The 15,890-nt window shown below is 37.5% G+C and overlaps 1 protein-coding gene across 3 annotated transcripts in view; it reads left to right on the top strand.

The window, feature by feature from the left end:
• Positions 1 to 503, top strand: part of LAMA4 (laminin subunit alpha 4) — a 177,433-nt gene extending 176,930 nt beyond the window's left edge. For all 3 annotated transcript variants that reach the window (XM_074187397.1, XM_074187396.1, XM_074187398.1), the window contains exon 38: positions 27 to 503. In XM_074187397.1, coding sequence (XP_074043498.1) covers positions 27 to 172 — 146 coding nt within the window. In that variant the 3' untranslated portion in view covers positions 173 to 503. The remainder of the gene's footprint in view (positions 1 to 26) is intronic.
• The last annotated feature ends 15,387 nt before the right edge of the window (positions 504 to 15,890 follow it).

Below are 15,890 nucleotides of genomic sequence, written 5' to 3'. Positions count from 1 at the left end.
ATAATTCCTTTTCTTTCTCCTTGCAGAATCTCTCCTAACACCAAGCTTGACTGTGGGAAGGCCCTTCTCTGGCTGCATCCGAAACTTTGTGATTGATGAACGCCCAGTAAGCTTCAGTAAAGCAGCTCTAGTCAGTGGGGCTGTGAGCATTAACTCCTGTCCAGCAGCCTAATAGTAAGCCAAGCAGAGCAATGAAAGTACAAAGTTCTTAAGAGCACTGAAGAAACAAAAATCCTACCAGCAACAAGGACTAGCATCTCTTCTTTCTAAATACAAGTACTCATGTAGTCAACAAGACTAATTGAGTCATGAGTTCCTAGAGTTGATGAAGGATTGTATTTAGGATTTCTCACTTGGATACTTATTTTCGATCTTAAATATTAGCAGTTGAAAACAAAAGAAATGCTAAACTTCTGTGTACTGACAACACATTTTATGTTGGTAAGGTATCCTGTTCCTGATCCTGTCTGTAAAAAATAAAATAAAAATCATGTTTCTAAACATGTCTTGGCATATGTTTTCAAAGCATTGTTAGTTTTATAGAATAATTTCATAGTCAGTTACCTAGGAAATTGTTCTAAAAGCTTCAATCAGTTCCAAACTTTGCCCTAAGCTTTGTTTACCTTGAAAAGATTTTCTAATATACATTAAAGAACATATCTAGACAAGCAATTTATTTGTTATTCTGACAGAAAAATACTAGTCTGCAGCAGATATGAAGGTTTTTTTTTTAATCTTCAAGACAGTGGGAGTTAAATCCATTTTGCAAGAGAGGAACAAAAGGCAATTAGATAATGTGAACAAAGGAAAACAAATCTGTTTCCTTCTATATTTATTTTTAAATGGATCAGGAATTAGTATTATTGCTAAATTTCATTAATAATATTGGTCTAAAATAGGCAATAAATCAACAAATTATGATATTATGCTTAAAAATAATACCACATTTGATCCTCACAACAACCCTCTAAGATAAGTGCTTTTATTATCATCAGTTATTGTTGAGGAAATTGAAGCATTATAGAAGCTAAATCACTTGCGTAGGATCAAACAGCTAGTAAATGTCTAAGGCAGGATTTTAACTCAAGTCTTCCTCCATGCCCAGCATTCTCTCTGCTATCCTATCTTGTTACCTTGGATGTAGAGCTTTGAATACCAACCTGAGGAGCTTGTACTTCAGTATTCTTTTTGAAATTGGAGAATTGAAAGGTCTTGAATAGTTGAATGATAGTATTAGATCAACTGTGTGTATGAAGGATTGAAAACCACAAAGGAAGTTATTGAAATAGTCTGGATGATGTATTTGTATGTATATACATACAAACACATACATAATGGTATGTGTGAATATACTGTTCTATTATGTCACATTCTTTTACAAACTTTAAGCTACCTAAGAGTAAAAACTGTCTTATAGAGGTGAATATCTCAGAAATGAGGGCAGCTAGGTGGAACAATGGATGGAACCCAGAGTCAAGAAGACAGGAGATCAAATTTCACTTCAGACACTATGTGACCCTGTGCAAGTCACTTTATCTTGTTTGCCTCCATTTCCTCATCTATAAAATAAGCTGGAGAAGAAAATGACAGATTATTCCAGTACTTTTGCCAAGAAAATTCCAAATAGCATTATGAATAACAGAAAAAAAACTAGAAAATGACTAAACAACAGACATATGAACCATCTCAGATCTAGCAAAGCATTCTACATATAAGGACTAGCTTGTACATATCAACTTCAATTTAATTCATTCTATTAGGACAAGACAAGGTAACATGGAAACTCCCTGACCAGATTCACTTTGGGGAATGAACAGGTAGGTAAACTCTAGAATAGCCCATACCACAATTTGAGTTCCAGATTGGAAAATTTGAAGTTTCAAATAATAGAATTGTCTCTTTATGATGCCATGTTTTAAAAATCAGGGCCATTTTGGTTAAATGACTACAAAGAATATCAAAGCTAGATGGAGCTCTTGCAACAATTTGTGCCATTCACAAGTGGGAAACTGGACTCTAAGAAATCAACCTGTCCCTGTGACTCTTGGTCTTAACAGTTGGTGAATCTTTGTGATTTTTCACGATAGATTTTTCTCATTCATGGGCCTACAGTATTATACTGATTTGTAAATTATTACAATATATTATAGGAATAATTTGGGAAAACTATGAATTGATCTATACAAATGAGGTCATAACAGTAAATGAAGGAAAAAGAAATGAGTTAATGCCTATGAAGAAAATGATTCAAGTTGAAATGGTAACTAGAGGTTTTTCATAGAGAAAAAAAATAGCTCCTAATTTCAACTGAATTCAGGCTAGTTATTAAAGTATTCTCCTAAGAAAAGAATACCATGCCTTGAGCTAGTCAGAGGAATAGTTCTGCTATAGACCTAATTCTGTCCCCCTAGTAATGCCTTCTTTTCCCCTTTCTTCAGTGCACACAATATCAAATAGACACATAGCAAAATCCTTTGCCTCCAACAGGTTCCCCAGATACTCAAGACTCTGAAAGCATGTTCATTCATCCAGCAACTAATTATTATATGTTGACCAAATTTAACATGAGGAGTCTTTAGGTTATTTCTTGTAGGACAAGGTCAATTAAAAAGGTTCCCTAATCAATTTGAGCTAAAAGGGTGGGAATTTTTGTCTGAGATCAGAAAGTCCCCTTCATTGAGAGGGTAGAAACATTCATTGGCCTTCTTGATACCTTTTTAATAAAAATTTTTATTATTTAAGGCAATGGGATTAAGTGATTTGCCTAAGGTCACACAACTATGCAATTATTAAATGTTCAGGGCCAGTGCTCTATCCACTGCAACACCTAGCTGCCCCCTTATTGACACTTAAAAGAGGATAAAAGACCATGCCTGATCATTTTCCAGTGACTAGGATTGTCCCAAGACTATTTGATTTGCTGGACTTCTTAGGAGGGCTATTCTTGATGGTGGAGTAAAGTTCTATGTCAGCCTATAAAAGAGAACCAACAGGTCAACTCTCACTTCTTTAGCCCCATTTCCTTTGCATCTTTCTTCAGGAATGATAAGGAGGTGCAATCCTAAGGTTTGCCTTAGGGCAGAATTACCTTCCCAAGTGAATTCCTAGGATTCAGATCCCTGTCTTACTGCCACCTTTTTGTATACCTACATATGAGCATTCCTAGCCCAAGAAATGGCACTGGTATATAAGGAATAGAGTATCAAGATTCCCCTACTGTACAATTCTGATTTCTAAGTTACAATAACTTATTTTAGATATAAGTTGGAAAACTCTGTAGGTATTGAGCTATATAAATCTACACAGAGAGAGAGAGAGAGAGAGAGAGAGAGAGAGAGAGAGAGAGAGAGAGAGACAAAAGCATGTAGACAAAGAGTTGTAACTGTTAATGTATAAGGTTGTAACACAAAGAAACAATAACAATAAAGAGAATTATCCAAATTGAAATAGGAAGTTGAATTGGTTTTTAAAGGAAATTGGCTAGATCTCTTTGAAATAATACAGAATGAAGTGAGGAGAATAAGGAGAAAAATGTAAACAATAGCTAACATTATAAAGAAAAATAGCTTTGAAAGACTAGGATTCTGATCAGTGAAATGAAAAACCATATTGCCAAAGGATTAAAGATACATCTACTGTTTGATTGTCCCTGAACAGATCACTTAACCTTTGTCTCAGTTTACTCTTCTGTAAAATGGAATAATAATAGAGCTTAGCTTTCAGGGTTATTGAGAGGACTAAATGAGATATTTGTAAAGTGGTTAGCACATTATCTGGCACATGGTAGATGCTTAGTACATATTTCTTTTCTATTTTACCATTAGACAGTGAGCTACTCAAGGATGCTATTTCTTTGCCTTTCTTTGTAACACCAGATCTGATACATTTATTTTTTTCCCAAATACATGTAAAAATAGTTTTCAACATTCGAGTCCCACATTTTTTTTCTCTCTCTCTTCCCTCCTCTTGCCTTTGACAGCAAGTAATCTGATATAGGTTATACTTGTACACTCATGTTAAACATATTCCCCACATAGTACATTTTTTTTATGTTGTTTTTTTCCCCAAGGCAATGGGGTTAAGTGGCTTGCCCAAGGCCACATAGGTAATATTAAGTGTACTCCTAACTTCAGGGCCAGTGCTCTATCCACTTCGCCACCTAGCCACCCCATCACAAGGTACATTCTTAAAGTTTATTGGCTGACTAACCACCACTTGCAAGAGAGGAGATGTACTTAAAAATGAAAAATGAGTCTTATTTTTTTGGATATGGACAATGTAGGGATTCATTTCCTAAGATTATGTTTATTTGTAATGAGGGGTTTGGTGTTTGTTTTGTTTTTCTGCTCACTTAAGGGAAGAGGAAGTGTGAGGAATAGATAATGAGTATAAACAAATAAATGAAATGAAAAAAAGAAAATTGGTGTTAACAGGTGGGGGAGGAGAGGCAGAGCCAAGATGGCGACAAGAGAGGATCCTGTCTTAGGTGCTCTCTCATAAAACTTATGAACTAAGGACTCTAACTAAATCTTCGAGAGACAGAACCCACCAGTGAGGCAGCTATCCTACTCAAGGTAACCTGGAAAAGAGCAGAAAGGCTCTGCTCCCCAGGGTTGGAGGGGCAGCCCACCAGAGGGGTGGCCCACCAGAAGGAAAGAACTTCAGCCTCCCAGAGGCAGCCCCAGGGCAGGGGAGTTTCCTGATCTATGGCCCGGGGAGCACCAGGCACAACTTGGGGGAAAGGGTGGGGACCTCTGCCAGAGCGAGCAGCCCAGATCCAAGAAACAGGAAGCAGGCGGAGCCAATAAGCAGTAGTCCCCAGAGCATGAGCCCATTGAAACTAGGGAGGGGAGTGAAGAGGGACTGCTGAGCTCTGTCTTTTGGCCCTGGAACAGGACTCTGGGGTTCTGACCACATTCAGATCCTGATTGCAGTCTAGCCCCCCCCCACACAGAACAGCAGCCCCCCCCCCACCTCAGCCCCATAGCAGAGGGGGGCGCTTATGGTCATTCACAGACCAGGAGGACAGAGCCTCATACACTGAGATCCTTGTGGGAGTGTCCCAAAAGCTCAGGAAGCACCCCCAAAACAGGTTAAGGCTGGGGAAATGAGCAAGCAGAGAAAAAAGAGGAACACCATTGAGAAATATTTTGCCTGTGAGCCAAAGAAGGATCAAAAACACTTGGTCTAGGGGTGGCTACGTGGTACATTGGATAAAGTACCGACCTTGGAGTCAGGCGTACCTGGGTTCAAATCTGGTCTCAGACACTTAATAATTACCTAGCTGTGTGGCCTTTGGCAAGCCACTTAACCCCATTTGCCTTGCAAAAACTAAAAAAAAAAACTAAAAAAAAAAAAACTTAGTCTGAAGATGAGGAAGCACAAGCTCCTGCATCTAAAGACTCCAAGAAAAACAGAAATTGGACTCAGGCTATGACAGAGCTCAAAAAAAGACTTTGAAAATCAAATGAGGGAGTTAGAAGAAAAACTGGGAAAAGAAAGGAGAGAGAAGCAGGAAAAACATGAAAATGAAGTCAGCAGCTTAGTCAAGGAAATCCAAAAAAATGCTGAAGAAAATAGCATGCTAAAAACCAGTTTAGGTCAAATGGATAAAACAGTTCAAAAGGCTATTGAGGAGAAGAATGCTTTAAAAAGCAGAATTAGCCAGATGGAAAAAGAGATAAGAAAGCTCTCTGAGGAAAACAAATCCTTCAGATGAAGAATAGAACTCAGGGAGATTGATGAATTTACGAGAAACCAGGACTCAATACTTCAAAAACCAAAAAATGAAAAATTAGAAGAAAATGTGAAACATCTCATTGAAAAAACAACTGATATGGAAAACAACGTTAGGAAAGATAATTTAAAAATTATTGTAATACCTGAAAGTCATGATCAGGAAAAGAGCCTTGACATCATTTTCAAAGACTTATTACAGGAAAATTGCCCTGATATTCTAGAAGCAGAGGGCAAAATAGAAATGTAGAGAATCCACCAATCCCCCCCCCGAGAAAGAGAGCCCCAAAAAACCAACCCCCAGGAATATTATAGCCAAGTTCCAGAACTCCCAAGTCAAAGAGAAAATATTACAAGCAGCCAGAAGGACACAATTCAAATACCATGGAGCTGCAATCAGGATCTCACAGGACTTAGCAGCAACTACATTAAAAGCTCATAGGGCTTGGAATATCATATACTGGAAGGCAAAAGAGCTTAGAATGCAACCAAGAATCAACGACCCAGCAAAACTGAATGTCCTCTTCCAGGGAAAAAGATGGACTTTCAATGAACCAGGGGAATTTCAAATGTTCCTTTTGGAATGGCCAGAGCTGAACAGAAAGTTTGATCTTCAAATACAGGACTCAGGTAAAGCATAGAGATTGGAGGAGAAGGGGAAAATATGATGGACTTAAAATGACACTGATAATACTCATATGAACCTTGTCAATTAACAGAGCAGGTAGGAGGAGATTTTATAGATGGAAACAAAGGAGAAAGCTGAATTTGAAGATAAAATATGGTGTAAAAATGGAGTCAATAGAAAAAAGGGAAATATAATGGGAGAAAGAAAAAGGAGAGGGGGAATAGGCCAAGATATTTCATATAGTAAGATTTTTTTATTACAATTAGCTATTGCAATGATATGGAAGGGGGGAAGGCAAGGGGGAGTGAGGGAATCTTTGCTCTCATCAGAGGTGGCTAGGAGAGGAAACAACATATATACTCAATGGGGTACAGACATCTGGATTAAGAAGCAGAGAAGGGGATAGGGGTAAGGGGTAGGGATGTGAATGATGGAGAGGATGGACCATGGGGGAGAGAGTGGTCAGATATAACACATTTTCTTTTTACTTCTTGCAAGGGGCTGGGATTGGATGGCCTGTCCAAGACCATAGGGCCAGGTGGATGCTGGGCCTAAGGGGTGGTATGGGGGTTTGGTGCCTCTTGGCCCCAGGGCCAGGTATCTGTCTGCTGTGCCACTCAGCTACCCTACAGCAGAGTCAGAGTGAAAGGAGAGAGAAAATATAGTACACAGTAGTGGAGAAATACAAAAGGAGGGAGTTGTAATCAGCAATGGCAATGGTGGAAAAAAATATGGAAGTATCTTTTGTGATGGACTTACCATAAAGAATGTCATCCATCTGCGACAGAGTTGGTGGTGTTGGAACACAGACTGAAGCACATTTTTATTATTATTGGGGGGGGGGTGCAGGGCAAATGGGGCTGGGTAGCCTGCCTGGGGCCACATAGCAGGGTGATCGTTGGGTATCTGAGGCCAGATTTAGACCCGGGTGCTCCTGGCTCAAGGGCCAGTGCTCTGTCAGCCACCCAGCCGCCCCTACTATTATTACTATTTTACTTTATTTTGGTGTTTTTTCCTTTTCTTTTTTTTTGGTTTTTTCATGGCAGTGGGGTTGGGGTGTTTTGCACGTCACATAGCTAGGTGATTGTTGGGTGTACGGGGCCAGACATGGGCTCGGGTGCTCCTGGCTCCAGGGCTAGTGCTCTGTCCACTGCGCCACCTTGCCATACCTACAATTATAACTATTATTTTTTTATTTTTTTTCTCTCCCCTTTATCGCTCAAGCAAGTCTATATTTTTTTGGGGGGAGGGGTATTTTGTTTACTCTTAAACAAGAATATTTTATTAATGTATAAAAAACATTATTTGTACAAAATGAGAATAAATAAACATTTAAAAAAAGAAAAGAAAAGAAATGACTGATTTCAAAGGAGGACACAATTGGTGTTTTAGGTTCATGGAATGAAATGGACTAAGTATATGTCCACACACCAGATTTGCCCAAAAGATGTCTGAAAGCTGTGAGCAGAAGGCCCTTGAATTTCGTGGTAAATAAAACTTGAGTTAAATAACTTTATGTAAAAAAAAAACAGGTGGGGGAGAAAGGAACCAATAAATGTTAAAAGAAAAAAAATTCCTGAGGAAGCATGTGGCAGAATCTAATATCAACCAGCCAATATTAATTATATGCATGTCACTATGTTTTTCCACTTTCTAAGATCATAGATTTAGATTTGAAAGGGATCTCAGAGCACAGCAAATCCAATTCAACCCCTTCATTTTAGAGATAAAGACACTGAAGCACAGAGAGTTTTAGCTAATTGCCCACAGTCACATAACTAGTAATTTTCCAAGATATTTGATCCAGGTCTTCCAGACTCCTAGTCCAACATTCTCTTTAACTAGCCCAAGTCCCCTTTCCATTTAGTCTGAGGAGTTCATCACAATATTTATGAACCTAATCTCTTATGTAGAGATTGAGGCGGTTTGATTTTTCTAGGCAGTATGATTTCATATTCTAGTCTTCTTACCTAAGAAGGAAGATTTTTTAATTGTGACATCCTTGTGGGCTTTCTCATAACTAAAATTAGGTTCAAGAGTATTAATCATACATTAGGAAAGGAAGCTCCTTAAAAGTTATGACTTAGAGGAGAAAAAGAAAAAACTCCCCCACCCAGAGTCCCAAACTACATCATGGGGCAGCAATGGGCCTATATTTGAACCCCAGAATTACCAAAAGCCACTCAAATAATAAAGACTCAATGGAAAAGGACTACTTATCCAGCAGCCCAAAGTGTTTCTGACTTCTGTGAGGAGTCCAAGCCACAAGGGTAGCACTGATACATTTAGAAGTTGTGTAAGTTTTTGTGAAGAAAGGGGTATTTCACTAGAATGGTAGGGTACTACCTTCTTGGCAGCTCAAATCAGTTCCCTTACAAGGAAAGCTTATGTACTTCATACTTCAGATGTTTTCTGTATCCATCTATGATCTCCTGAGAGTTGTGTCTTTTACATTTCTTGATTGGTGAAATAAATGTCCTATAATTGACATATGTGGATAGACAGAGATCTGTGCGTTATTATAATTCCATACATATGCATATAATCACATGAGATTTGGAAGACCCTGTGAAATAGATGTATAGCTGCATAGCTAGATAGCTAGATTAGATAGATGATATAGATAGATGGATAGACAGATGGAGGATAGATTAGATAGGTAGATTTAAAATAGTTTTGCTCAAACTTACCTAAATAATATACCCTAACACTGATCTGAACATTTATATTCTCAGAGGTCTGCTTTAAAGAATAAAAACAACTCAAAAATTAAAGATCCAAACTAATTACCTTTTCCCTCAGTCAGAAGTTGATAACCATATTCATTCCCTCTACTGGAATTTGATTTTTTCATCTATACTTCAGTATACTTCATTACTGCGAGCAGTCCTATTGGTGCAGATCAAAACTTTTCTCTGTGTTTTCACCCTAGGTCATTATTCTTCTCTAGATCCTGTACCAAATGCCTTCCTTTAGGTCTTTTTTATTTTACTGTTACTAGTAGAGTCCTCTTAATGTCCAGCTCTTCTCCCTCAAAATTGTAACTGGACCTATCCACCTCCTCTGACAGTCATACATTTTGGCAGTATTCCTAATGCTACTCCTTGAGGGCAGGCTATCATTGTCCTATATAGTAGGCAACCAATCTAATAGGCAAATGTGAGGAAAGTGGAAATATAAATATTTTGTCTCCTTGTTTTAGGTTTTCTAAAGTATGATTACAGTCTAACTTCTAAATTGTTTTAATATCTTTTGAAAATAGAATTGTATATAGGCTAGATAAACTAAAACACTGTTGGTCAATCTGCCACTTGGTCCAACCAATTAAGAAAGTAATCTGGAATTATGCTAAGGAAATGACTAAAATGTCCATATCCTTTGACTTATAGATCCCACTACTTAGGGATATTTTCCAGGAGGTTTCAGTCTCACTAAAATTTCTATAATTGCATATTATAGTAGCAAAAAACTGGATAAAGTAGTTACACATCAAATGTAGAATGGCAAAACAATTTGTAATAATGTAGATCAATAATGTGCAGTAAGAAATTACATGGAAGGGCAGGGGGGCGGCTAGGTGGTGTAGTGGATAAAGCAGCAACCCTGGAGTCAGGAGTACCTGGGTTCAAATCCAATCTCAGACACTTAATAATTACCTAGCTGTGTGGCCTTGGGCAAGCCACTTAACCCCGTTTGCCTTACAAAAAAAAACCTACAAAAAAAAAGGGCAGGTAAGTGTCTCAGTGGATAGAGTGTTCGTTTTTTCTGTGAATCTTTCATATTTCATCAGTTCTTATAGCCCTATAATATTCCACTACATTCATATCATTTGTTCAGTCATTCTTCAGTGAATAAGCAACTATTATTTCCAGTTTCTTGTTATCATAGTGTTGTTTATGGTAATGAATGAATTGTCTTTGATCACCTTTGAGTATTTAGTAGTATCGCTGAATAGAAACAGCATTAAAAATTTGAAATAAATTTGATTTGCAACATAGTCAAAGCTGTTATGGTTTCTACCGAATTCTGAGTGTGGGGGGGTGTTGGGGCCTAGGTTGGCACTAAGGAATTTGGACCAACCCAACTGTTTTTGGAAAGCAGTCAAGTTATGACTTCTACTAGACTATTTGCAATACAAACTTCTTACACATAATCTAAACCCAAACCCCTAAAACCTAGTGACTTGTTTTTACATAATTCCAAATACCTGGTGACTTTTTTTCATAATTCCAAAGTATTTTTCAGAATATCAGGACTTAAATCACAACTTAATAATGCATGTTTATTTTCCCATGACCCCTTTAACATTATTTCCATCTTTACCAATTTGATTAGGGGAGGTAAAAGTTCTGAGTTGTTATAAGCATTTCTCTCCTGCTTCTATGCTTCAATTGTACTATTACTTCTTAGGATCCTTACCTTCCTTTCAATGTTCTATTCCTGTCAACTTCTACAAGAAACTAGTCTTGAGCTTCATAGTTCTTTTTTTTTTCATTTTTTCCTTTAACTATTTTGTATATAATTTATATTTGGGTGTTGTATCACTCAGCATATCAAACAAAACCTACTTGAGGACAGGGACTGTTTTTGTTTTTATATTTACAGCACCTGGCAAAGGTCCTTAAACATAATAATTCCATTTAAGAGGCATTATTTTTTTTAAATCATAGCATTTCAGGTGTTGCTTTAATTGGAATCAAATTGGTAAGAAGGGAAATATCTTTGTTTTAAGTATAATTTTTGTTTTAAAAAATCCTAAAAATATCTTTGGTATAGAGGCTTGTAGAAAAGATTCCAGAAGCTAGTTAAACTACGGAAATAAATGAAAAAAGAATCTATTAAGTGTTTACTATGCCTGAAGTATTGTGCTAAGTTCTAGAGATACAAATCAAAAACTAATCTTAGAGCAGCCTCTGCTCTATAAAGGAGCTGACATTTGAATGAGTGTAATAATTACAAACTTTATATTTTCGATGTTATAGTCATAGTTTGTAATTATAAGATGACTCCAATATGAAGTCTAAGGCTAAATAATCCTACTGCCCATAGAAGCATAAAAATAAAACAAGAGTTTGTACATTTCCACTGTTAACTATCAGGCTTGCAGTTTTTTAAATTGAACTTGACCTAGTGAAGGAACCTTGAGTCATTCATTCTTCTATTGTCTTAAAGTTGGATTCTCCCATCATTGCATGATCCTGATTAAACTCCATTTATCTGAGTTTTACCTAAACCTGATATGGACAATAGATCTGGGTCTGATAAGGAATGACCTCTCCTGGATGTGGAAAAATAAGAACATGAATGCACAAATCAACTAAAAAGTAGTGTCATCACCTTGCTGACAAATGTCTGTATAATGAAACAATATTTGTTCCAATGGTAATGTGTGACTGTGAAAGTTGAACTACAAGGAAAGTTGAGTGCTATAGAACTGATGCTTTGGAATTATGATGCTGAAGAGTCATTAAATCTGTCAATGCTTAAAGAAATCCACACTATTCATTTAACCTTCTGGTTCTAGGATATCAAAGTAGTTTTCCTTCATAATTTCTTGACTTATCTAAGCTTTTTCATGATGGTTTTCAGGTAATCAAAAAACTTTTTTCTTAATTCTTAAATCATCTCCATCCAATTTCCAGGTCAGTTTTTTTTCTCTCCAATTTGATATTTCATGGGGCAGCTAGGTGGCACAGTGGATAGAGCACCAGCCTTGGGGTCAGGAGTACCTAAGTTCAAATCTGGTCTCAGACACTTAATAATGACCTAGCTGTGTGGCCTTGGGCAAGCCACTTAACCCCATTTGCCTCGCAAAAAAAAAAAATCTGATTATTTCACTTTTTAGTTCTTTTGACTTTATCTTGCCTCATGGAGTCATTAACTTCTTACACAATTCTAATTAAGGAACATTTTCTTCAGTGAGTTTTGTCTCCTTTTTTTATTTGACCAATTCTGTTTGATTTTGTACCTCTTTTTTCATTTGATCAATTCTAAAGATGTTTAGTAGTTTTGTGCCTTTTATCAAACTTTTTTTCAGAATTTTCTTCCTTTGCTTTTCATTTCTCTAATTTTTTCTCTACCACTCTGATTTTGAAAATCTTTTAGCTACTCCATTCTTGTTAGGACTTTTGCCCAGCTTGCATTTCTCTTTGCTTCTAGCTGCTTTATTTTCATTGAGTGTGTATCCTGATCTTCCCTGTCACCATAGTAGTTTTTATTATCAGTTTCTTGTTTACTTATTTTTCTACCCTATTTCTTCACCTTGAACTTTATTAGGGAATTGGGGAAGCTTCTCTATTAAGCTTCAGGCTTTTTCATACTGCTGTTTCAGAGCTAGTTCTAGGTTATTTAAATTTTTTGGTGCTTCTAAGTCCCTCATATTTCCCCCCCTCTCCTCCAATCTCCATGCTTCACCTGAGTCCTGTATCTGAAGATCAAACCTTCTGTTCAGCTCTGGCCATTCCAAAAGGAACATTTGAAATTCCCCTGGTTCATTGAAAGTCCATCTTTTTCCCTGGAAGAGGACATTCAGCCTTGCTGGGTAATTCATTCTTGGCTGCATTCTAAGCTCTTTTGCCTTCCAGTATATGATATTCCAAGCCCTACGAGCTTTTTAATGTAGTTGCTGCTAAGTCCTGTGAGATCCTGATTGCAGCTCCATGGTATTTGAATTGTGTCCTTCTGGCTGCTTGTAATATTTTCTCTTTGACTTGGGAGTTCTGGAACTTGGCTATAATATTCCTGGGGGTTGGTTTTTTGGGATCTCTTTCTCGGGGGGGATCGGTGGATTCTTTCCATTTCTATTTTGCCCTCTGCTTCTAGAATATCAGGGCAATTTTCCTGTAGTAATTCTTTGAAAATGCTGTCAAGGCTCTTTTCCTGATCATGACTTTCAGGTATTCCAATAATTTTTAAATTATCTTTCCTAAGTCTGTTTTCCATATCAGTTGTTTTTCCAATGAGATATTTCACATTTTCTTCTAATTTTTCATTTTTTTTGGTTTTGAAGTGTTGATTCCTGATTTCTGGTAAATTCATCAATCTCCCTGAATTCTATTCTTTGTCTGAAGGATTTGTTCTCCTCAGAGAGTTTTCTTATCTCTTTTTCCATCTGTCCAATTTTGCTTTTTAAAGCATTCTTCTCCTCAATAACTTTTCGAACTGTTTTATCCATTTGACCTAAGCTGCTTTTTAGCATGCTATTTTCTTCAGCATTTTTTTGGATTTCCTTGACTAAGCTGCTGACTTCATTTTCATGTTTTTCCTGCATCTCTCTCCTTTTCCCAGTTTTTCTTCCCACTCCCTCATTTGATTTTCAAAGTCTTTTTTGAGCTCTGTCATAGCCTGAGCCCAATTTCTGTTTTTCTTGGAGTCTTCAGATGCAGGAGGTTTTGTTTCCTCATTTTCCGACTTGAGTATTTTGATCCTTCTTGGGCTCATTTGCAAAATATTTCTCAATGGTCTTCCTCTTGTTTCTTTGCTTGCTCATTTTCCCAGCCTAAGCCTGTTTTTTGGGGTGCTTCCTGAGCTTTTGGGACAGTCCCACAACGGTCTCAGTGTGTGAGGCTCTGTCCTCCCTCCTGGTCTGTGAATGACCATAAGTGCCCCCTCTGCCATGGGGCTGAGGTGAGGGGGGCCACTGCTGTTCTATGGGGGGGGGGTCTAGACTGCGATCAGGATCTGAATGTGGGCAGATCCCCAGAGTCCTGTTCCAGGGGCAGAGGACAGAGCTCTCCGCAGTGTCTCTCTCTCTCTCTCTCTCTCTCTCTCTCTCTCTCTCTCTCTCTCTCCACTCCCCTCCCTCAGCTCAATGGGCTCATGCCCTGGGGGCTCCTGCTTATGGGCTCCTCCTGCTTCTGTTTCCCGATCTGGGCTGCAGAAAGATCAAGCTGCTTGCTGTGTGCCCTGAGGGCTGGGCTCCACGTGCTGGCTCTGGCAGAGGTCCCCAGCTGTTGCCCCACTTTGTGCCTGGTGCTCCTCAGGGTGCAGCTCAGGAGACTCCCCCACTGCTGTGAGCCGGGGCTCCCAGTGCCCTGGGGCTGCCTCCTGGAGGCTGAAGTTCTTTCGCTCTGGCGGGCCACCCCTCTGACCCTGGGGAGCAGAGCCTTTCTGCTCTTTTCCAGGTTACCTTGAGTCTGCAGATATACTTTTAACAACTGATGTTTATATATTGTGGATTCCAATTATTGTCATTTCTTAGATAAATAATTGTAGCCTTACAAAATTGCTTAAATTTTTTGATCTACTGATATATTGATCTGTATTATATAGCTTGTGCTTCACTGGTATTAGAACACTTCCAAAAGGAATCTAGAAGAATGCTCAATATTGAGAATTTGTGTAGCATGAGTATTGTTTGTGTTAAGAGTTCTCTCAAGAATCCATTATAATCTCTTAGTTCTTTTACAGATAATTCTCTTCTGACACCTGAGTTTTTAATTTAAGGGTATTCCTCAATTTCTTATGTTCGGTTTTGTTATGATTTTGTTCCTAGTATTTTGATTTTCTTCATTTTTAAAGTATTTAAAATCTTTTCCAAGAACCTTTTAATTTTAGTTCCCAGTTAATCTAATTCTGTTTTAAGATTTTTCTTTCTAGTGTTGCTATTCAGTTTATATTTTTATAGTATTTCCCCCCCTAAGCTCTGCTTTAGTTCATCCCAGAAATTTTAGTATTTTTTTTAATCATTTAATCATTTTCTCTGATCCATTATTTAGAATCTTGTTGAGCATTTTCATTTGGGTCTGTTATTTGAACTCCCTGAATTGATTACTATTTTTATGGTTTCATGCCTTCCTATAATTGACATTGCCTATACTTAACATTTTTTTGTTACGTTGCATGTGAAGCTGGGATACATATTTTTTAGTAGTCCCATTTAAGAGACATGTCTTCTCCAGCAAATTTTTCACTTCCATTTTTTTCCTCTTTTTATGTGTTACTTAACCAAAACAGAGAGGGGCATTGAAATTTCCTGTCACTATTGTATCATGTCTTCTTATAGTCTGTAAATGTTTCCTTTATGAATTTAGATGGGAAGGTACTTGGGAGTATTAATATTTGGAGTATTAATATTGATATTAATTTATCTATGGTTCCTTTCATATAATTTCCTTGTTTATCACATTTTCTTTATGTTTGCTTTTGTTTTCTTCTGATAGGATTGACTGTTTTGTGTTCACTTGATGTGTACCAAATTTCTTCCAAACCCTTGGGTATTTTTTAAATGTTTCTTTTAAGCAAGATTGAAGTTTTATTTTCTAATCTGTCACTCCTCTTTATTTTATTCAGTTTATTCCTTTCACATTTAAAATTATGAGGATTGTAATTTCTTGGTTTATTTTTTATTTTTTATGGTTTATGCAAGGCAACGAAGTTAAGGGACTTGCCTAAGGTCACACAGCTAGATAATTATTAAGTGTCTGAAGCTGGATTTGAACTTGGTTCCTCCCAACTCCAGAGCCAGTGCTCTATCCACTGTGCCACATAGTTGCCCCAAGGTTTGTACTTTCTTCCATTTTTTCTA

Source organism: Macrotis lagotis, chromosome 5, assembly GCF_037893015.1.
Source record: "Macrotis lagotis isolate mMagLag1 chromosome 5, bilby.v1.9.chrom.fasta, whole genome shotgun sequence".
Classification (NCBI taxonomy): domain Eukaryota; kingdom Metazoa; phylum Chordata; class Mammalia; order Peramelemorphia; family Peramelidae; genus Macrotis; species Macrotis lagotis.
Note: the sequence above shows the minus strand (reverse complement) of the source record. Positions and strands in the feature narration are given on the sequence as shown.